This window comes from Pleurodeles waltl, chromosome 6, assembly GCF_031143425.1.
Source record: "Pleurodeles waltl isolate 20211129_DDA chromosome 6, aPleWal1.hap1.20221129, whole genome shotgun sequence".
NCBI lineage: Eukaryota > Metazoa > Chordata > Amphibia > Caudata > Salamandridae > Pleurodeles > Pleurodeles waltl.
The window spans coordinates 626332971-626356959 of NC_090445.1; the positions used below are offsets into that span (position 1 = coordinate 626332971).

A 23989-nucleotide genomic window follows, 5' to 3' on the forward strand; every position below is an offset into this window, starting at 1 on the left:
CAATTACAGTCGGCAGTTAGAGTACTGGGAATATTAAATACTTCTTACAGGGTCTAGGAAAATTTGTTGAACCCTCCCCCTAGAATCCATTTCACCTCCGCCCCAACAGTTGTTGCTGTTTCTGGGATCCCTCAAATTCATAAACAGCTGCTGGGCAGATGGTTTATTTTGTAGACAACAGACGCTGACAGTCAGGACATTACGGACGCACAAAGGTATAAACAAGAGCCAAGTGTCACATCTGCCTCTGGTGCTTCTGATACTAGGGCAAGGAATCAGGAGTCAAGAAGAGACGGAGCGCCTCAGTTATCACGTTTCTCATTGTGACTTCCTTGAATGAATCCGGGCAGCAAGAGAAGAATCAGATCTGAACGAAGGAATGCATTTATTTTACAGACACAATCCTTAGAGGAAAAAATAAAACAGAATACCATTCAGTTGTTTATTAGTATGGAGTTTCCAGAGGAAAGCTGTTAATATAAAAAAATACCATAAATTTACAAAGTGAAATAACATCCAAAAACATACCATGAAAATAAACGTTAGCATCGGAAGGAATAAGGTTACAAAAAATCACAGATAGCTATTAATTGTTTTTGTGGCAACAGCTATTTTTAAATAATTGAAAGAGGACCAATACCAGTTATATGTGCCAAACAAGTGACCCTATGTAAGATATCCTAGTGATACCTGTAACACGTTAGACCTGAAGAGCCCACGCTGTGTGGGCTTTCCTGCTGCCACGAGCAGCAACTGCTCTATGTGGGTCTTGAACGAACCCCTAGTTTATATATATTGTGAGCTATAACACAGTCGGTGTGGTCTGAGTGCACAGTGAGGAATTGGATCCAAATAAGGAGGCGGACAAGAGGCCTGCACTGTGTGGGAATTAATGTAGGCAAGAGAGGCTGCACTGTGTGCAGTTTAATACAGCCTGCAGGGGCTGCACCCAGACAGCAGTAATTCAGAGATACTGGGCATACCGTGGAGGAATTAATGCACTCAACACAGTCGGCACTCTATGGGCATTACTGTAATCAATACGGTAAGCATTTAGGCGCCAATTATGAGTCAGGTCCCACAGAATTACTGCGTAGAATTACGTTCCACTAGATCATGATTGGGCCGGGTTTTTCCCCCACCCGGTTTTCAAAGTGTTGGTGCACCGGATACAATTTTATCAGGTGGTAATTTCACCCAGTAAAATGGAATGAGGCTTTGTTGCAGCAGCAGACATGGCTCGTCCCTGACCTTTTTCTCGTCAGAGGAGGATTCAATGATGCTCTCTGTCAGACTTTATCTGCTCCTCCCTCCCCTACTAGCCAATCCTCGTTCCCTCCACCCTTACCCCACACAGAGGCCCCAGCTTACATTTACCACCTGCTCACAGCTTTAAACGTTATAGAAGCAGGAGTTCCATGTGTTTTTGATAACATTTAATCCGGTTCCATGCAGTAGTTCCACATTCAGTGGGGTTCAAATCCCCACTGAATGTGGAACTACTGGGTAATTGGATGATACTGACATTGTTTTACTGAATGGTAAAGTATATTTCACGTGCACATGTACCACCCTGCCAGTACAGTGTGCCTCATAATCAATCCCTACATGGGATTTAATGCGCTAATCATCGTTCACTGAGTGGGTTTTAGTGTATCTAAAATGTTATACACTGGGTGACTTTTGATACACTGATAAGGGCCTGTATTTAGTGGACTTTAATGGAACCAACAGGGTCTGCATAGTGTGGGCTTTCCTGCAGTCAACATGGTCTATAATGTCTGATCTTTAATGCAACCAACAGAGTGGCTCAGATTTATTAAATGTCCATGCAGTGCAGTGCAGCAATGAAATCTATGGCACTGCAATGAACAATGGGCAAGCACAGTGGAGAGCCATAGTCACTAAGACTGTCCTACTGCTGCTGCTGTCATTTCCTCAGCGGGTGCACTAACAAGGCTGCTTTAAGTGATGACCAGCTTCACATCATGGTGCAGAAGTGAGTGTATACTAATATAGGATTTGCACTACAATCATACACTTCAGTACAAATTCGTATGACTGGACAAAATCAGAAGGATCATACAAAATGCAACTAGTTTGTCATCTTCAGAAAATTTTAAATTTCACTTGCTTAATCCTGCTTTAAATAGGTGTTTTTATGTAAAGTGCAGTCTGGCTATGTTAGTCTGGGTTTTGTATTAAACCTTATGGGTTTTTGTGCTGATCCGCCACCTGATAAAGCTTCTTTAATGCAAAGGGTTACAAAGCAGTGCTTGTGCTGAAAAAAGGCATCATTTGATAAGGGTAGCAAACACCATGTGCCACTTTCGGTTGCTTTATATCACTTTATGTAGCGTGGAATTAAAATCCTTACAGCCTATAAATACAGACCATGAACGTGTACAGTATGAACTTTAGTGCAAGGATCAACCTAGAGATTCACAAAACGTAGCATGGATGGCTTCAGACAGAAAACGTGGCATTGATGACTTCAGGCACCGAAAAGGTGACCCAGATTACTTCAGGCACAGAACACGTGACAGATGACTTCAGGCAGAGTAAACATAGCATTGATGACTTCAGGCACAGAAAACGTGACATTGATAACTTTAGACAGATTTTTGATGTGTGTACATATTATCCCTGAACTATTACAATTATATGCTGGTCGGGTGCACTGGAAACTAAAAGATTCAATCCAACCCACTGCTCACTTTTGATACTTTTGATTCATGAGTGATTCATCAGTACTCGTTTTCTACACATTTTCTTACATTAAAAGTCTTTAGCTAAGTTGAACGTCACGGGCCTGTGTCCGCCTGTGTCCGCAACGGGTTTCACAAACACTATAAAGAAAAGAGCCAATGTAATAATGATTTTTTGTGGGAAACTGCTCTTGTTACAGAAAATATGGTCTCCATATTGACAGTACCTACTATGTTAGAATGTTTAACTAAGTTCTTAATGAGAGTCTTTGAAGGCAGAGGACTATAAAAGAGTATTCTGATGCTTGTCAACGCCTCTCATACGATGTTGATTACTGCTTTTTCTGATGGATAGGGTATCTGGTAAATGATTATAAGCCCATGCGCTCAGGTTATCAGCATCCTCAATGAAGATGTAAAAGTTCCTTAACTACTTTGGGATTTGCCGAAAGATTTTCCAGTAAAACTTGGTATGACAGAAGTAGCTCTAAGTTCTGTTTATTTTTTTAGTGGCTGGATAACAACTACATGAAAGCTAACTAATGGCAATCATTAGGGGAGGCAAAATATGACTGATCACTATTGTGGCCTACTAGGTGGCTGGATGGCACACATCTGCATGAAAGAAGCAATATGCCTGGTGGAGAATATGCTGTTTCAAGGAAGCTTGCAGTACCACTCCTTCCTCCCAAGCCATAAGATGTCTAAGGCTTCCAGTCAAGGAAAAATTACTACTGTGCCTCAAGTGTTGTTGGAGTTCTAGTAGATCATGCAAGAAGGACAAGGGTAGAAAGGGAGTACGATACAGACCACTCCTCTTACTTTTAACAATTCTTTGGTGGATGATCAGATAATGTGGTTTGGACTCAGATGAGGAACGAATGAGGTGGGGTTACTTGCTTTAATCTTTGAGACTATGACTATTTTGATCTCTTTACCTGAAATGCCTATGTATAAAAAGATAAACATGTCAGGACTGCTGGAATGAGGTGGAGTGGTGTAAATGAGCAGTGGCTGAAGTAAGGTTGACCATACTGTGTCAGACACTGAAAACACTTTGGATACAACCTCTTCCAAACGATAAAACTACCAAGAATTCTACATGTCACTCACTATTTTACCAGGACACAGACAAATTGAGGTAATGAATGTGTAATGCCATCCAATGAAGACAATAAAATAATATGTATGCGTTTAATTAATTTTGGCATATCCACCCTCTTGGGGCACCTTATTCAGCTTAAAAATCAGAAGTGTAATATTTGTTTGTTTAGCATTTAAGAAAGTGCACAGCTGCCGTTTAACGTTCCTATGCAAACACATAAAATACTTCAATCTACTAACGCAGTTGTTCTTAACCTGTGGTCTGGAGACCCCTGGCAGCCCACAAAGCCTACTCAGGGAGTCCACAACTGCTTAGAAAATTAAATAATATGAACAGATCAATTAAGTGTATATGAAAAATAAACAAAATGAATATTTTAAAACATTCTGTATCTGTTCTGTAAATGTGAAGGAATTTGAAATTGGAGGTTAAACATTAAGTTGGTATCCCCAGATTGATTTGTGGCAGTGCAAGTGCATTAAACAGAATATAGTAATTGAGGATGATTTGCCTCAATTAAATGTAAAAAGGTCTATCCTTCCTATCTAACCTTCCTATTAAAATCCTGATTTTTTTATATTTTTATGTGAATTAAATAAAATGCTTCATCATTTGTGCATTTGTTTGATGAATGCTAGTTTCTGGTTATTTTGTGTATTTATTTGGGTATTTTTTGTACTCAAGTAATTGAAAATGCTTAAGCCGGTGCTCCCAGCTTCCATTAATAACTCAGTAAGGGTCCCAGAAATATGACACAGTGGGGGTCCGTCCCCAGATTCCAATAATGATTCAGTGGGGATCTGGAGATTCCAATAATGATTCAGTGCGGGGGGCACAGAAGTAAAAAGATTAAGAACCACTATACTAGCACTTAGAAATAAAATATGATTTCTCTATCTTTGTTATTTTTGCTACCCTCTCCCTCACAAATAATGTGGACAATAACAGGTTATGTCGCACAGTGATCAAGAAGGATTTGAACATGTTCATGCTTCCCGAATATCAAACACAAATAAATTTGGTGTAACACTTGAATTTTCTGTGAGATGTTCAATCTGATATTGTACAAACCATGTATACGTGCAAAGTAAAAATCCATTGTATTCCAACGACCCACTTTGATGTACCAATGTCATTTAATTTTCTTCTTCACTCTTGAATCTCACTGGGTGTTCACCGTTAGTGTTTGTAACCAGGAGCTTCCCTTTCGGGAAACAATCGTAACATCTATCCCAAGTACAGTTGTTATATAGAAATTCTCGGTAGTAATGTGAACATTCATCTTTTGTAACTAGCCTGACGGCCATTTTGTACCCAATGATTCCAGTTCGCAAAACGGTTTCATTACTTTGGACAATTTCTGGAATGGGCATTACATATTCAATGCCAAACATATCAGATAACCTGCAGTGATAATTAGATTGTAAAGAATAACATTTTAACTTTTAAGATACAAAAAAAAAAGGCTCAATAAAATATATTTCAGAAAATCTATCTGTACAACCTATTATTTAAAAGAATAGTGCAGCTTTCTACAGTATTTCACAAACTACGATGTGGCGAGTGGAAGGTCCCAAGTCCTCGGCTGTTAGCACCGGGTTCTGTTTCCCTTTCACCCGGTAAAAATTCAAGCCTGAATTGTCCGGGCCTGGAAGCAAATGATACATAATCATGCTGGCTCTCCTCATCTTCGAACACAGTCATGGTGGGGTTGTAAACCCTTGGCGCGTCATATAAACCACCGGAAATTACCAGTGTATCCTCGGGAGCCATGTAGTGGTCAACTATAAAACAAGGAAAGAGAAATGTATTAAAAAATTGTATTTGCCTGTAGCTTTATATATCGGTATGTCACAAAAATGTCTCCGTCCTAAAGGTAACAAACCAAAAATATTTACCTTAAAGGCAATTTAACATTACTTCCACAAATACACGCCTCCTCCACAACACTTTTTACCACCACTTCAACACACTTCACTTACCATTCAAAATAGGCACTTCGTACCTCCTCTTTAACAAATAACATACCACCCTTTAATAGTTCAATCCGACTCTGCAAAAGACAGTCAACACTCAGCACCTCACCTTCAACTTCAGGTCATCCCATGTAAAAGTCAGTGCCTCCCATTCATTACACGTCTCCTCCCACTGCAACATTCAGTACCTAACTTTTAACACGAGACATCTTGCTTCAAAGGAACCTTCAGTTCAGCATTAGTCTCCCCCCTTCCATATTGGGAACCTTGCCTTCAACATCTCTCCATCGACAATGTGCTCGTGATTTATGACACCATCCTTCAACCATGGACCACTGGATCTGACATTCTTCATCAACGTTTAACATCGTACATCCTTCCCCTTTCAAACATACATTCTATGGACCTGATGTATACTTTGTTAGCGCCGAATTTGCGTAACTTTTTGACGCTAAAATGGCGCAAACTTAAAAAATTTAATAATTGTTTGTACTTTTGTGCCGCTTTTGCGTAAAAATATGACGCAAATACACCTCTAATGAAGTAAAAATCAGGCCCTAAATGTCACTTTAACATGCCGCAAATCCAATCGAACAATCTCTCCATCGGAGATCTGCGCGTAAAATTCAAAAATATGCACCTGCACATCAATGCTTTCCTTGCCCTCTATACTACTCTCCCAATCTCCTGCCTCACTCTGCAACTGCAGTTCAGCGCCATTCATTTGCATCAACACCCTCCCCTCCACTCAGATCTCCAGGTATAAGTCACCATCTGATATTGCTTCTTTCATTTCCTTTCAAATATAAGTCTCTCCCCAAGACAGAACAGTGCAATATGGCTGCCACCTGTCCTTGACAGTCTAAACTTATCCGGGCACCTGATGGTTCAAAGTCTTCCTGCTCCTCATGATGGAGAAGACATGAATGAAGACTCCGATAAGGTAGAGGTCAACTTCAAACACAAACTTGTTTCGTGTTCTCCACATCTCCGAAAACATAACATTAAAAAGCCAAACTGATGACCAACTGGAGGACTTTGTTGAAAATCTAAATATTTTCTCTATTGAGTTCCGTTTAAAATGGTTCTACAAGTAGCTGCAAAAGCCTGTCGACACATGTTTTGGACCTTAAAGCAGCCCTTCTTCAGGTGCTCATGGGATTGCCACAAAGTACGTATAGTGATTAACCAGCGAAAGAGTTGCCAAAGCCTTCATATACTTCTTTGGCAGAACCATTGTAAATTAACGAACTATGGGGCATGTTTGAGAAAAGTGGCGCTGCACATACTGCAGCGCCACTTTCCTTGCACCCCTTAGCACCCCCCTACCGCCACCATGTGTGTGCTGTATCTAAGATACGGTGCACCATGGTGCAGGGTAGGCGACAATAGTGCAATTTTTATTGACGCTATTGATGTACTCTGCAGGAGTAGCGCTTAAACATTGGTGCTACTCCTGCAGAGTACATAGGGGCTCATTATGAATAATGAAAGCCCCCTTTTTAACACTTGCTACGAGCAGGAGTTAAAAGTGTGTAAAAAGTGATGCAATGAAATCTCTTAGATGTCCTTGCGCTATTGTTTCGGACCCCCTAACGGGGGAACGCCCCCTTTGCATACATTATACCTGTCGTAGATATAATGTAATGCAAAGGGTTACAAAGTGGCACAATGCATGCACTGTGCCACTTTGTAAATATGGCGTGAGGATTTTGGCCTCGTTGGGCCACATTAGCGTAAAAAAATGAAACTAATGTGGTGTAAGGTGGCGCTAGGGGCTTTTAAATTTGCCCCTAAATGAATTGATTGACTAATAATTGCAAATCTACCAACAGTAACATCATATGAAAGAAGATCCACAAAAGAGAAATTCAATACGCGTCTGGTTCCTCTTCATTACCATTTATAGCCACCAACATTCCTTACATAGGGGGTTATTACAACTTTGGAGGAGGTGTTAAACCGTCCCAAAAGTGACGGTAAAGTGACGGATATACCACCAGCCGTATTACGAGTTCCATAGGATATAATGGACTCGTAATACGGCTGGTGGTATATCCGTCACTTTACCGTCACTTTTGGGACGGATTAACACCTTCTCCAAAGTTGTAATAACCCCCATAATGTTAATTAAGAAGTAATGCTTCCACCTAGTGGACAAAACAATTATAGTATAAAGAATATTAAACTTCAAATCTCTTACTATCGACCTCTCCAATCCTTCATTAATCTTACTGCGGGATCAAATTCATTTGAAAGTAATCTCACATTTCAAATCTCTCAGTCTTTACAAATCAACTAAGAGACATTGTTGCAACCTAATGAAGAAAACCCTCAAATTCTATGCCAGAGTATAATCCAGTGCTTAATTTGTAAATAAAAACGTGCTGGCGCCCAACGCCCTCCTCTTAAAAATGTGGTTGCTGCAATTAAACGTGGGAACATGGAATACTGAGGCGGCGTAATCCTGAAGCCATATTGGGCCTCTTCAAATCATTCACAGCCACTCCTTGCCCATTCAGCTCACTCTTACAGCTTTCTCCTTTCTCCCTCTGTGACGCTTTTTTGTTTTTCCCTTCCTCCGTCTATCCCATACTTGTCTTTTGCTTGCAGTAAATGCTTGAGGCAGAAGAATAAGCACCGGCCCTCAAAAATAAGTGCTGGTGCTCAGCACCGGAAACAACAAGCACAAGTTAAGCACTGGTATAATCCAATATAAGATGAGGAGATAGGGAAAGTTGTTTACTGCAAAATTTATGTGGGGGTCCAATAAAATTATAAGAAATGACTGTTGAATCTAAGACACTGGAAATAGTTTACCTAATTGTAAGTAATTGGGTTATTAGTTGCAAAGGATGTGAGTCCTTCAGAAGTAATAGGCCTACAATTGTCTCCTTACGGCAACTAGTAAGTACCCCATTGTAGCACTAGACTAGACTTTCTCAGGGTAGTGAAGCAGAGCAGTCCAAGATCTACACGGGGAAGGTAGTGTGAGTGAGTAATCTCCATTTGCTGGTATGAATCATCACTCAATAAATTATTTTCTGGTCAGAGAAATTTCTTTAAAAAGGATAAGTACATTTATTAACACATTGTTAAATACTATGCATTAAATTAGAAATATATACACCAAGTAGATGTAAGTATGTCTTTGGTGTCACATTTGACCTCTAGTTGGTCATAGCCACCATAACCACACAACCACTTATACCAGATGCAACATCACTGTTGGACCTGGCCCTTGTGGCAGGTTCATTCCCTGACTTTTTGCCTCTTTCCTCCTCTTTTTTCTGACCTCTCGCTGTTGGCTCTAGGACTCTAGCACTGATCAGCGTTGATAAAGTGCTCAAAGTGCAGGTGCTCTCCCATCTAAAGTTGGTATGATTGGCTTATACCTAATTGGCATATTTAAATTACCTATAAGTCCCTTGTACAGTGGTATCTCTATACCTAGGACCTGTAAATTAAATGATAATAGTGGGTATGCAGCGCTGCTTGCGTCACCCACTGAAGTAGCCTTTCAAACCTGTCTCAGGCCTGCTAGCGGAGGACCTGTGTGCGCAGTTTTCTGCCACAGGGACCTGGCATCTAAATTTACTTGCAGGCACAGAAACCTTTACTACATGTAAGTCAACACTAAGGTAGGCCCTAGTTAGACCTGTGGGCAGGGTGCTATGCATGTAGAAGGCAGGACATGTGCCAGGTTGCGTGGCCTGTCCTGGTAGTGACAAACAGCCTAACTTGGTATCTCACTGCTGTGAGTGCTGCCCTCTCGTAGGACTGCAATAGAAATGCCCTGCTTTATGTTTAGGGGGTATTGTCTGATTTATGAGGGGTAGCGTAGGCATGTTTGGTATGGTTGTAATGGTGATGAGAAATGCTGCTTACTGTTGTAAGTGGATTGTTTATTACTATTACAGAAAAGCCACTTCTAGAAAGTGAGAATTTCTCTGTGCTTATGACTCTGGTGTTTTGCAGCTTGACTCGAATCCACGTCTGGGCAGAGTGACAGTTGGGCTTTGTGTTTACTTTTCAGACAGCCTGTACACAGGGAGAGTGGAGGTGACTCAGAGGTGCATCTGCATGCTGAATAGTCTTCCTTGGCTGAGGAAGGGAGAGGCGGGGCACACCTGCATTTGTAAAGGCTGAGCCCTGGCCTCACACAATAGGGTTGTTTACCCCCAACTGATGTTTGGAGCCTGTGCTAGAGAAGAGAGGGGGCACTTCCAGAACCAGTTGAAACTGGTTGGAACCTCCTCTCCCCTCCTTTGTGGAAACACTGGAACACTGAGTATAAGTGCAGGGGAGTTTTCCCCACAATTTGGAGACATTTTGGAACTGGACACAGAATGCTGGAAGGACTCACCAGGAACCGCCATGGAATGCTGCTGCTGTGCTGGCCTGTGACCTGTTTGGTCACTGTAAGGAACTGCACTTGCTGACAGTTATCTTGTGCTGGCCTGCTGCTGGGCCCTACCGCCCTGTGCTCCTTGAGTACTTTGTCCCCCAGGGGAAGGGTGCTGTGGCTCCTGACCCCTGCAACTGCGTGCGGTGACCCTGGAAGAGTGCTGTTGTGCTGTTTTTTCTTATAATGGCATAGCGCCTGGAACAGCGCTCTGCCTGCTGCCTTGGTGCTTTGAGGAGCACTCCTGCTTGGCATCCTAAGCACTTTGGAAAGTGCTGCCATGGCCCTCTGCGCTCATGGAGTGCTTATCACAGCGAATAATCACTGCCCCAACCCGGGCGTGTTTAGAATCGAGCGTGTCGAGAGCGCGCTTCTGGTGGTGCCCCCGGGGCATGAATAAGACCAGAGAAGGAGCGAGTGCGCTGCTATCATGCCCCTGGGGCAAAGCGTGCTCTGCGGAGTGCCCACGGGGCACAAGTAGGCATCCGCTTCAGTGCCTGCCCACGTTCGGAGCATCTGTTTCTCCGAGGGAGACAGGCAAGGGAGGGAAGCCTCATCGGAGGCTCCCCGCCCCACCAGAGTACCTCACTGGAGTCCTGACAACAGGCAGGGGGAAAGAAGCCTCATCGGAGGCTCCCCCCTGCCCCACCAGAGGCTCCAATCTTCTTCAGATACCGCGGGTGGGGCAGAAGCCTCGCCGGAGGCCCCCGCCTCGCAGGTCTCCCTGGTGTTTTGGGGGTCCCTGCAGAGTCGGGTGAGGCCCCCCCCATCGGTGGCCACATTGGCTGTTTCTTGGCTTTTGGCCCCCCTCATTGGAGGGCCAGTTGAGGCCCAGGCGGAACCCCAGAGACCGCGGGCCCCAGGACCGGCCCGTTACCATTACCCTTGTGAAGGGCGGGGGAGGTGGAAGTCTCATCAGAGGCTCTCCGTGCTGGCGGGCCGCATTATTGTTCTTTTGGGCATTGATGTGGGCCTACCCCAAAGAGATTGCGGGCACCAGGAGGGGCCCGTTATAAAGTCGGAGTGGGAGCGTGTGGCCCCTCCTCTCCTGCCCCTTTTGATCTCCTCATGGCACTGGAGGTGCCTCATCATGAAAACCAGGTACTTTTAAAGGACATATATATGTCATAGGTTCCTTATATGGACATTATTGATGTATATGTTGCCCACCTATTTTTATGATGTTTCATACATGTATGCTAATGTTCCTTTTATGGGCATGACATGCTAGCATGTTTTCTTGACTTGCCATGTGTTTTCTAATGCTCTTGGTACAGGCATTTAAGATACTTTTATGACAAGTGCATTTATTTAGTAATGTGATTCCTGACTGCTGCTTAAATTGCAGAATAATAAGTCACCTGTGTGTTATATGTGTCTACTGCTGGTTCTGCAAAATAACTAATGTGTAATGTTCTGACAACTGCTAAGGTAGCAGGATATTACTGACATGTTGTGTTTGGTCTAATAATTGCGTTGTGTACTATATAGTACATTTTCATATAACTTGGTGTTGTGTTTCCTTTGAGGTGGGGATAGTGCATCACGTGTGTTGTGCAATCGCTTTACACATTGCCTCTGGGATAGGCCTGACTGCTCGTGCCAAGCTACCAAAAGGGGTGAGCAGGGGTTATCTTGGACGTGTAACTCCCTTGCCCCGACTAGAGTGGGTGGGTTCTGCCTGGCTTAGGTGCATACCATAGCCATCCAGAAGCAACATTTCTAACAATTACAATATAAGGAATTGTCATTAGAAATAAGATATAAAGCAGGACAGCTGGCTTTGCCAAGGGATCACCACATCCATAAAAAGCAATGACAGGTTAGGAAATTATGTTTAAATGCATTCATTATGGATATAAATAGCTCAGTGTTTGCCAATGAATCTCTCAATAAAGCATTTGAATTCAAAATAACATTAAATATACTAGAGTGTTTCAGGCTCTGTAATGCACTCCAGAGCACACAGTAAAAGCTCCAGGTCTAGAATGATGTAAGCCTCTCCTGAGGAAATGCTCTTTAGGACCTGGATAACATAAGGTTAATTATTTTAAATCTTTTTTGAGAGGCCGTTGTATTTCCGGCAGTTACCCAGAACACTCACAAAATATGCAGATTGTGCCACTGTCCAGTATGGGGCACCAGAGAGCATGAATCATATGTAAATTAGATCCCCTCTTGTGAGGCATTATGGTGCCCACCAGCCAGGCGCAGTAACTAACTAATGAGTAGGTCCGCCCAATGTTTTCTGTTTTGTGGCCTCGTGCGTTTTCCTTTGTTTTTTGTGTTTTCTTTATTAGGTGCCTCATTCCAATCCAAATGGTGTGGTGAACTCAATATTTCATGTATAGGAAGTAAATAGTTTAGACTGGTGTCCTAGCGGTTTGTTGCTTTTTTACTACAAGTTTTGACACTACAATTTGTTACTATGTAGTACCACTTAGTTTGCTGGGGTACAGTTACGGTCAATCACTTTGGAATAAACACACGATTTTATGGTTTGATGTGAAGACATTTCTAAATTAATGTCATTATAACTCTGAGAGAGCTCATCAACGTTAAAATACTGTGCTCTATTCTATGGCTCTTATATGTGCAACATAAAAAAATGAGCGAGTTTTTCACTTGTCGCTGATTTCCAATGGTCTTGCATAGTCTGACTGAATTCCTAAGTCTGGATCCATTTGAGTAATTGTTGAAGTTATCTGGTGAGGTACCTTTTATGCACTGGTCTAACTTCAGACTCAGTGCCTCCTGAAATCGTGGGAGCCCCCGCATACCCTGCTGGCTCCTCAAGCACACCTCCTGTGCTGAGTGGGAGCCATTACCGTAATTTCTATTCATGCTGCAGTGTGAAAAAACTTATTTTTTGCTTCCCTTGTGGGCAGGGGTATGCACCTACCCCTGCCCACTAGGAGTACAGGTAGGGTTTAAAAAATGACTGGTATGATCCACCCCCCACCGCCCACACACAGTCATGGTAGCAGGTATTGCACCCAGCTGGGCAACCTTTCTGCTACTGTCCTAAGGGATAAGGGGCCAGATGTACAAAAGGATTTTACCCATTCTGTGTCTATGGGAAAAAGCTTTTGTACATATGGCCCAAGGTTCCCTGGATGGTGCTTACTTGCAGTGGGCCTGGGAGCCACACAATTTCTCAAGGAGGGGGCCCTAGGCATCTCCTCTCCTTAAAATAGTTATTTTACTGACCCCTGCGGCCCTAACCTACTTCAAGGTTTTTTTTCCTGAGATAAACAGCCGAGCATAACTCTAGTCTGCGGACCAGCCTTGTTGATTGCAGGCTCACTTTTTGCATAGCGGTGCGCTCTTTGCCTCTAAAAGGTTGTATTTTTAGGAGGGCTGGTATTCCTGGCTCCCTGCCCAGTCTTCTCTATCTGGCTCCTGGTGCGCCTCCCCTGCAGGGGGTGGCACCTTATGCAACCCGCCAAAATCATATATTATAACACCTTCTTTCCCACACCCCAAGGCATCATAGCCACCGGGCTGTCTTGCAAAGCTGGGTGCAGAGTAATTGGCTAGGCCCTGCAGGTGGGAAAAATGCCTGGAATTTAGTTATAAGCTGAGCCAGAGAAATATGAAAATACTTGATATCCCATTAGATGTATATGTGTGTTACTGGAATTTCAAATTTAAACTTGTTCATGTTTTACCCCAGTTTAACACCTTGCTGGATGGAATGTGAAGGCATAAGTGGAGCGAAACTGCACTTTGAGGGAGATTTCACCTAGATGTATAATGTAGTGAAGGCACTACAGTTTTTTCCGCAAGCCTCACTGACTGTTAATGCATGCTAAATATATAAGGCTTACCCAAAGTCAGCACCTATCCTTGCAGGGTCCCTTCTCTGCCAGGCAACCTGTGCGCAATATCCGGGCTGTGCATGGCTGTAGTCTCAGACTTGCAGCCCACACACGTATGCAAATGCTTGTGCAACCATGTTCATATGAAACCAGTCCAGGGTCCCTTACCCGAGCAGAGCAACAACTCACTTATTTTTAAAAGCAGACATTGGCATTAAACATGCTTGGTCCAATTACTGTGAAATTAGAAACTCTGGAAGTGAAACAAGCTGATCAAAAGCAAAACATCTTGATGGACTAAACGGAGAGAACGTATCTGCAACACTAATCTAATTTAAGAATTAATTATTTCATTATTTGAGATATAAATTGTTGGAAGAAAAATGTTGGATTAATTTTGAAAAATGGATTGACTAAAATGTATGACATTTCTTCAAGAACAATGCCGCTCCTATCGAAGGAACTCTCTTTTGTGAAACATTCTATGTCGCTCTTTCTCAAAGCCTGTCTCGGATATGTCGAATATCATCCAAGTCTTTTGCATTTGACAAGTAATTGTCACTCGAGAAAGAACAATGATATGAGAAGTAAGTTGATGTCCTGGGTCATCAAATTACTCGCAAGGGATTGATTCCTTTGGAGAAAAAAAACATGAGGGAACTGTCTAAGTACTTTAAAGTATATTGGGGTTTGCTTGGCTTAACAAACAGAAGTTAATCTGAGACCTCTTGTTTAGCACAACCATAAAGTAAACTTTTTTTTTTTATGGAAGAGGATATTCCACTCTTTCTGACAGTGGTACTCTTTCATATATATGGTGGAGGCAATATGTTGATTTCATAATTGAGTGAGACCTTTTATTCCCTTCAGGAGTGGTTTAATCCATGTGAGAAGGCTTTCTAGGCCAGTATGGGTGTATAGGTGATCCACTATTTTTGTAGTAAAGTAAAAAGTAAAACAAACTAACTAATGGAAAGTGTAATGTCCGAGTGATTCACTAGAATACTCTCTACACCATACACAGTGATGCGACTTTTGAGAAGCCACTTAAAGAAATCTATCTATGATAATCTAATGCTTTCAAAACATGCACTCTCTATCCTAGAACTATGCAGTACGTTGATGTCCTTTTTTCTAAAAGAAAATCACCATAAAAAGAGACAGCAATATATCATGTCCTTCACTCGCTTGTTCTGGCAAGGCAGGTTTCACTCCGAATGTTGCATCGATGAATTTGAAACAACAGAGATACTTTTGGCCTAAAATAAAATCAACTGCCTAGTCACATCTACTGTTTGAAAACGATCACTTTATTACATCCAACTAGAACTCCAGTCACTACTAACCTTCTTAATACAGCACTATCCACAGACAACATCCCTCACAAAGTCAAGCATACGATCAGCATGCCACTCTTGAAAAAGCCAAACTCTGATTTGGAATCCTTAACCAAGTAATACCTCATACCAAGCCTTCCTTGTATCACTAAGCCATTAGAAACATATGGCATTAATTATAAGAGAAATTATGGGTTGCTGTGTGCGTGTTGCATATTGGTGCCATCTGTCATTGTTTGTGGTGCTACTGAGGACCTGAGGTGAGTTGGTTCACCACTGGGGAGTGGGGGATGCCTGTTATTGCATGAAGGTCAGATGGTGGTCAGATGGTGGGCTCTCCATTGAATTGTGCAGACTTTATAGGCTTGCTATCTGGAATTCGACTGCAGGATTGCTTAAGAATATGCAGCACTAGTGTGGCTGCATGCTCCTTTCCAGATAGTCTAGAGAGACGCAGGACTGTGCCTGGTTCACAGGTTTTTGTGTACAGCACTGCAAGTGCAGAATTGGTGCTATTGTTGTTGGGAAATGACTTACAGAGATTGTGGGCTTTAGTTTGATTTGCTGATGCTCTGTTATATTCAGCTAATAAACTTTCTTACATACTTTTTGTTGGAACTATTCATTGCTGACAGTGTTTCGTGCTCGGCATGTGGTGGGTCAATGACTGGCTTCCAATGAACCACAGTGAAAATAGTCAGGCTCTGGAACATTGGTCTGGGGATGGGGAGCAGTGCTGCTTCCCTTTCTAGTCTTTTGTGCCTGAGCTCCTGATTTGTCACCTGCTGCCCCTCGTCTCCGTGGAAGCAGTTATGTTATGAGGGGAAAGTCTTAAGAAAGTAATTGAACTCTGGGGTCGGGCTTCTGGGTTGTGAATTTGAATCAGAGGTAGTCTTGAGTCTTGAAGGAATCGGGCGGTCACACCTCCCCCTTATGCTCCTTTTCTGTTGGTCACATAAGCTCTTTCTCTTATTCACAGTGGCTGGGTAAGGGTGTGATCTTGTGTCCAGTTGCATTCTGTCCCTGTAGGGGATTTAGTGCTGCTTCCACAGATATATGTCACTATATTGGGGTTGATAATAACCTACAATAATATCACAACTAGTACATCACTTACAGCTGAGTCATCATGGTAAGTGGAATGTTATGTTTACTTCCACATCGCCTACCTAACACTGTTAACTTTTATTATTTTTGTAGTATTTTAATTACATAGTTATTAGGCTGATTTAATTAGTTTGATACTAATTTCATGTTATATAACACATGCAACATAATGATGTTTACTCCTCCTATATGTGCCAGTCGCTCAGTACTTGCACTGTTAACACTGCATCCTTTGTGTTCTTGCATGGGGCTTTGGGTGTCAATATGGACCTCTGTGGTTTCTGTTTCTGAATCACCTACAGACATATTGGTGCAAGTGATGCCTAAGGAAGCATTTGATCAATGATATGTTGCTCTACATGTATGTAGTTTTCGTATAGAGTGATCCTAGCCCAAAAAAAACTGGGAGTAATGTACAGGGTAAAGACAAGCATAAATTCAATTACTGATAGGAGAGGAAGCTTGCTACTGCAATAGAGTGTTCTTTAAAGAGTGTTATCAACTATTTCTAAAATTGGATTAGTTGTGGGGTGGTCCGTATGGATATGGGGGGTGTTGATCCAGGTCCTGTGTACATGGAAGGAAAAGGTCTGATGTAGATGCCTTTGGTAGTGGAAGGATCTGGCCTGTCCTGAGAGCTGGTGTGAAGATGGCTTGAGTAAGGGGGTGTTGACAATTATCAGTTGGGGCAAGAGAGCTTCCTTGGAGGGGGCTTTAATGAAGGGAGAGGGTAAAACATCATCTTCCTACATCACTAAGTGTGGCAATTTTGCTTTGAGTACATCTGTGACTTGCCACAGTCCTTTGTGGTCCAGCTGAGAGAAAATTCAGAGTTTAACTCCAGTCATTCAGTGGAAGTAGCCTATCCATCCTAACCCACACTTCTAGGCTGGACTCCTAATATTTCCTCATGCATAACCCTCTCTTACTGCTCCAGCCTTTTCCCTCACTCTCCTCCTTCCTCCAAACTGACTAGTACTGTGCCCAGTGTCCTTTACTTTATTCCTTTTTATGCCTCCAAGGCCCTTTTGCATGTGAGGCTCGCACTTAACTTCTATCCAGATTGTCCCTTTGTGCCCTTTCTACTTTCTGCAAGACACTCTAGGACCTTCCTCTGATGGTTTTCCACATCACATTGGGTCCTTTCTCAGACACTGTAGAGCATGACCCACAGTACCCACGTTGACCTCTCCTACTGAATCAATTCCATTTATTTATTGTACGAACCTTTCGTAGGCCTCTAGACCCCCAATATTCCTCTTCCACCAAATAATTTTCCATTTATCATCTGGGTCTTAGAGACACCCTTCAACATTTACTCCAATGAGGGATGAACCAAGGGCATATGGCCCAACCATCTGCTTATTATGCCATAGGTTATAATCATTCCCTATTTTCATGTGAAAGGGCTGGTAACATACCTTGCAAACATTTCAACATGTGTTATAATATTGAGTCTAACTAGATGATTGATCAATGTATCACTAATTGCAAAGTTTACCTGCTTCTAGGCTTATCTGTATACTTTTATCCCACGGGACAACTAAGCAAAAGAGATGTAAAACTTACTAGACAATTACACAAATCCAACTTAACATCAGTAAGTGAGAATTTGCTTAACGTACATATTGCAGCTTGAATATACATTACACATAAATCTGGACACCAACATGCATATAACAAAGTTACAAGCCTTGGTGCCCCAACAGCAAATTCATATCAAGTTATATTCACACCTGTAACCATCACACACACAACATGGCTTCAGGCTTCATTGGTGGATATGCATTTGCCACATCAACTACACATCTGATCAGATTCTACAAATAATCTGCTGTACTAAAGGAGTGCATATTAGACACAATACCTGTCATCATCATGTGTTTATTATAGCAGTAAGTTAGTAGCTGACTAAGCATGTGCTACCTCAACAACACATTCATACCCAATCTATACTACAATCATCCAGAAAAAGTTAACTTAAAATTATAGCACCATCATGCATATAGCATCAAAGTGATATAATAGGAAAGGATAGCTGAGCAATGAGCAACTGGACACCCCACTAGACCAAAAGGCATCTATGATGAGGGTGGGACCCTATGTCACAGAGGTCTCGACTGACTTGACTCATGACAAATGGCTTGTGGCCGAAGGCTAATTGGTACAGCACATATGCTTTGAGTACATTTGTGACTTGTTATAATGCCTTGCAGATTGACTGTTAGTAAATGAAAAGTTTAATTCACGTTACTCTCAGGAGAGCGAACCTATTGCATAATCATAATGTATGTAAACGTCTCATCTGTACTGACATGACATGTAGTCTTCATTTTGTGTTTGATGTGCTATTTAATAATGCAAATCATTTCCTTGGTTTGGTGTAATTTCTGTAGACTTGATGAAGGTGCTGCTCCTTGTCCGGAAGACAGCTTCTACAGTGGTAATTCCTGAAGCTTCTCTTGTTGTTTCTTAAGGTTACTTTGCTAGTATTCCCTCAATGAGACTTCTGAGCATACCTTTCAGAAAAGGGAGTTTTACACACAATGGGGGTGATTCTAATCCTGGCGGGCGGCGGAGGCCGCCCGCCAGAATTCCGCCCCCATAATACCGCTCCGCGGTCAGAAGACCGCGGAGGGTATTATGAGTTTTTCCCTGGGCTGGCGGGCGGTCTCCAAAAGACCGCCCGCCAGCCCAGGGAAAAACTCCCTTCCCACGAGGATGCCGGCTCGTAATCGAGCCGGCGGAGTGGGAAGGTGCGACGGGTGCAGTAGCACCCGTCGCGTATTTCAGTGTCTGCAAGGCAGACACTGAAATACCTTGCGGGGCCCTCTTACGGGGGCCCCTGCCGTGCCCATGCCGTTGGCATGGGCACGGCAGGGGCCCCCAGGGGCCCCGCGACCCCCCCTACCGCCATCCTGTTCATGGCGGCTTTCCCGCCATGAACAGGATGGCGGTAGGGGGGGGTCAGAATCCCCCATGGCGGCGCAGCAAGCTGCGCCGCCATGGGGGATTCTGAGGGCAGCGGTAAACCGGCGGGAGACCGCCGGTTTACCCTTTCTGACCGCGGCCAAAGCGCCGCGGTCAGAATGCCCTGCGGGGCACCGCCGGCCTGTCGGCGGTGCTCCCGCCGACCCTCGCCCCGGCGGTCAAAGACCGCCGGGGTTAGAATCAGGGCCAATGTGACCAAAATAAGGGCCTGATTACGATCTTGGCGTGTGGAATACTCCGTCACAAACATGACAGATATTCCCATCTGTTGTATTGCAATTTCCATAGGATATAATAGAATCGTAATACAGCGGAAGGGATATCTGTCACGTTTGTGACGATGTAACCCTGTCCACCAGGGCCGTAATCAGGCCCTAAGTCTTCGTTGTCTGATAACTTTGCAATTTAGAATAACTGGAGGAAATATCCTTATCATATGTATCCTATCATTATAAAGTTAGGACTCAGACCATGCGCTACTTGAAAGCAGCCCTTTAGGGACTGCTGGGAGACCTGTTCAGTTTGTGAAATAATTGCATTGCTTTGGCGTTGTAAACATTATGATTACATATCTGAATACATCATCTACGCATAATATTTAGTTGGTTGACTATTCTATCTTCAAGATACAGATTTGTGTTTATTAGCTGAGTGGGTGCCACAAATTCTCAGTGGCCCTAACCAACACAGAATTCCAGTTTGCAAAATTCGGTTCTCTCTTCTGTGCCTCCGGCAACCGACGAGTGCCATCTCTATGTGCCCGCGCTGTGTCTTCTCCTGGTACGGCTGTATTTGTAACCATATTTCTTTGCCTGCTTACCTTACAGGGCAGGCATGTAAGGAAATGCCTCCTAGGAATGGTTACCCCCTGACGTTTTGCCTTTTGTTGATGCCAGTTATGATTGAAAGTGTGCTGGGACCCTGCTAACCAGGCCCCAGCACCAGTGTTCTTTCCCTAAATGGTACCTTTGTTCCCACAATTGGCACAGCCCTGGCACCAAGATAAGTCCCTTGTAAATGGTACCCCTGGTACCAAGAGCCCTGATGCCAGGGAAAGTCTCCAAGGGATGCAGCATGTATTATGCCACCCTGGGGACCCCTCACTCAGCACATGCACATTGCCTCACAGCTTGTGTGTGCTGGTGGGGAGAAAATGACTAAGTCGACATGGCACTCCCCTCATAGTGCCATGCAAACCTCACACTGCCTGTGGCATAGCTAAGTCACCCCTCTAGCAGGCCTTACAGCCCCAAGGCAGGGTGTACTATACCACAGGTGAGGGCATATGTGCATGAGCACTATGCCCCTACAGTGTCTAAGCAAAATCTTGGACATTGTAAGTGCAGGATAGCCATAAAGAGTATATGGTCTGGGAGTTCGTCAGACACGAACTACACAGTTCCATGATGGCTACACTGAAATCTGGGAAGTTTGGTGTCAAACTTCTCAGCACAATAAATGCACACTGATGCCAGTGTGGAATGTATTGTAAAATGCACTCAGAGGGCATCTTAGAGATGGCCCCTGAATACCAGTCCGACTCCTAGTGCTAGGCTCATCAGTTTCTGCCAGCCTGCCACAACCAGGTGAGTTTCTGGCCGCATGCGGAGAGTGCCTTTGTCACTCTGTGGCCAGGAACAAAGCCTATACTGGGTGGAGGTGCTTCTCACCTCCCCCTGCAGGAACTGTAACACCTGGCGGTGAGCCTCCAAGGCTCATGCCTTTTGTTACAGCACCCCAGGGCATCCCAGCTAGTGGAGATGCCTGCTCCTCCGGCCACTGCCCCCACTTTTGGCAGCAAGGCTGGAGGAGATAATTAGAAAAACAAGGAGGAGTCACCCACCAGTCAGGACAGCCCCTAAGGTGCTGTGAGCTGAGGTGACCCCTCCCTTTAGAAATCCTCCATTTTAGTTTTGGAGGATTCCCCCAATAGGATTAGGGATGTGCCCCCCTCCCCTCAGGGAGGAGGCACAAAGAGGGTGTAACTACCCTCTAGGTCAGTAGCCATTGACTACTGCCCTCCTGACCTAAACACACCCCTAAATCTAGTATTTAGGGGCACCCCAGAACCCAGGAAATCAGATTCCTGAAACCTACACAAGGAAGAAGGACCTGTAAGCCCTGCAGAGACGACGGAGATGACAACAGACTTGGCCCCAGCCCTACCGGCCTGTCTCCAGCCTCAAAGAACCTGCACAGCGACACACCCGACAGGGACCAGCGACCTCTGAAGCCTCAGAGGACTGCCCTGAACCGAAGGACCAAGAAACTCCCATGAACAGCGGCACTGTTCAAAAACAGCAACAACTTTGCAACTTTCTTGCAAGTTTTAAAGACCTCACTCTTCCCGCCAGAAGCGTGAGACTTCACACTCTGCACCTGACACCCCTGGCTCGAGCTCCAGAGAACCAACACTACAGGGAGGACTCCAAGGCGACTGCGACCTCGTGAGTAACCCAAGACCACCCCCCCCCCCCCCCCCTGGTCCCCACAGCGACTGCCTGTAACAAGGAACCTGACGCCTGGACCAAGCACAGCACCCGCAGCCCGCAGGACCAGAAGGAACGGAACTCCAGTGCAAGAGTGACCATCGGGCAACCCTCTGCCTAGCCCAGTCGGTGGCTGGCCCGAGAAGCCCCCCTGTGCCCTGCCTGCACCGCTAGAGTGACACCCGGGTCCCTCTATAGATTCCTATACAAAACCCGACACCTGCTTTGCACACTGCACCTAGCCGCCCCTGTGCCGCTGAGGGTGTGTTTTGTGTGCCTACTTGTGTCCCCCCCTCAACAAAACCCCCATGGGTCTGCCCTTCGAAGATGCAGGTACTTACCTGTTGGCAGACTGGAACCGGAGCACCCCTGTTCTCCATAGGCGCCTATGTGTTTTGGGCCCTCCTTTGACCTCTGCACCTGACCGGCCCTGTGTTGCTAGTGTGGACACTTTGAGGTTGCCTTTAACCCCCAACGGTGGGCTGCCTATGCCCAGGAACTTGAACTTGTAAGTGCCTTACTTACCTGAAAAACTAACCGATACTTACCTCCCCCAGAAACTGTTAATTTTTGCACTGTCTCCACTTTTAAAATAGTTTATTGCCATTTTAACTAAAACTGTGTATGTTCCTGCTCTAATTCAAAGTTCCTTGCATTTTATGTATTTACTTCAAATCTTGAATCTTGTGGTTCTAAAATAAATTAAGAAAAGATATTTTCTATATAAAAACTATTGGCCTGGAGTTAATTCTTTGAGTGTGTGTTCCTCATTTATTGCCGGTGTACAACAAATGCTTAACACTAACCTCTGATAAGCCTATTGCTCAACCACACTATCATAAAATAGAGCATTAGAATTATCTAATTTTGCCACTATCTTACCTCTAAGGGGAACCCTTGGACTCTGTGCACACCATCTCTTACTTTGAGATAGTATATACAGAGCCAGCTTCCTACAAGGCACATAGAATTAGTCAGGGAAGAGGTCATCTTGTCATTGGCATCTATATGCCTATTCACAGTTCAAAGTATTCTAGAATTACCTTTCTGCTATGCTACATGCCAGCATGCGGTACATGTTCCTCTTTTGGCATATGTGTACAATATGTACTTACTCTGAAAAAGAGTATTTTGTGTAGGAGTGGTGTGTGGATTCTGTGATCAATATTCTATATGTTCATCCTGCAAGAGGAGGAAGAAAGATGAGGTAGTAAGATCATCTACTAGTACTATTCATTACTCCGAGTTCAAACCTTTGTCAGTGTTCTTGAATTCCATACCAGCCAGTGATTTTAGATGCATTTGCAGATATAGAACACTGCTTAATATTTGGTATTGCTTGATAAATTAGGTGTCTTCATATTGCGGTCACAGGTGAGTACCCTGCTAACAAACATAGACTTAGACTTCAAAAAGTTTTGCCTTTGGTTTGCATCACTTTCTTGATGCAGACCCACCGCAAAATCCATCTTAGTTTTTACAACGCAATGCAAATGTCGATTTGCACTGCTTTGTAAAAAAAAAAAAAAAAAAAAAAAAAAAAAAAAAAAACGCAATGTATTGCCCTGCCTTGTATTACTCTGTATCAGGGAGGTGTTCCAGGGAGGGTGCATGGGTATTCCTGTGCATCCATCCATGGACTTTGAAGGAAACGCATATTTACGAAGAGCTGTAGACATGGGTTTGAGCCGAAATAGTGCACCTGCCTGAGGATTGATTAATGAGGAGAAACATCTTTATTTCTCCTCATTTCCTCTATGCATGTGTGCTGCACTGTGCAGCACACATGCAGAGAGAAAAAAGCTTCCAAGGGTGAAACCCTTTCCTGCACAAAAACTATCCTGACCATAATGCAGGCAACCATGCACTATGGCACAAGGGTGCCTGTGCGGGTGCAAGGCATCCAAAAGTGCGCCAGTACAAGGAGAGAACAGTAATATGCTATTTCTTTGAAAATATGGTTCAGTATTCCTCTCTCCCTTTTGCGCGATTCAGTGCAGCAAATTCACTCTGCTTTATGTCAACTGTTTGTAAATCCGGGAGATAATCC

At 43.8% G+C, this 23989-nt stretch overlaps 1 protein-coding gene across 2 annotated transcripts in view; it reads right to left on the reverse strand.

Moving 5' to 3' along the window:
* Positions 1–428: 428 nt before the first annotated feature.
* LOC138300080 (uncharacterized) overlaps positions 429–23989 on the reverse strand; it is a 117040-nt gene continuing 93479 nt past the window's right edge. For both annotated transcript variants that reach the window (XM_069238958.1, XM_069238957.1), the window contains exon 4: positions 429–5597. In XM_069238958.1, coding sequence (XP_069095059.1) covers positions 5356–5597 — 242 coding nt within the window. In that variant the 3' untranslated portion in view covers positions 429–5355. The remainder of the gene's footprint in view (positions 5598–23989) is intronic.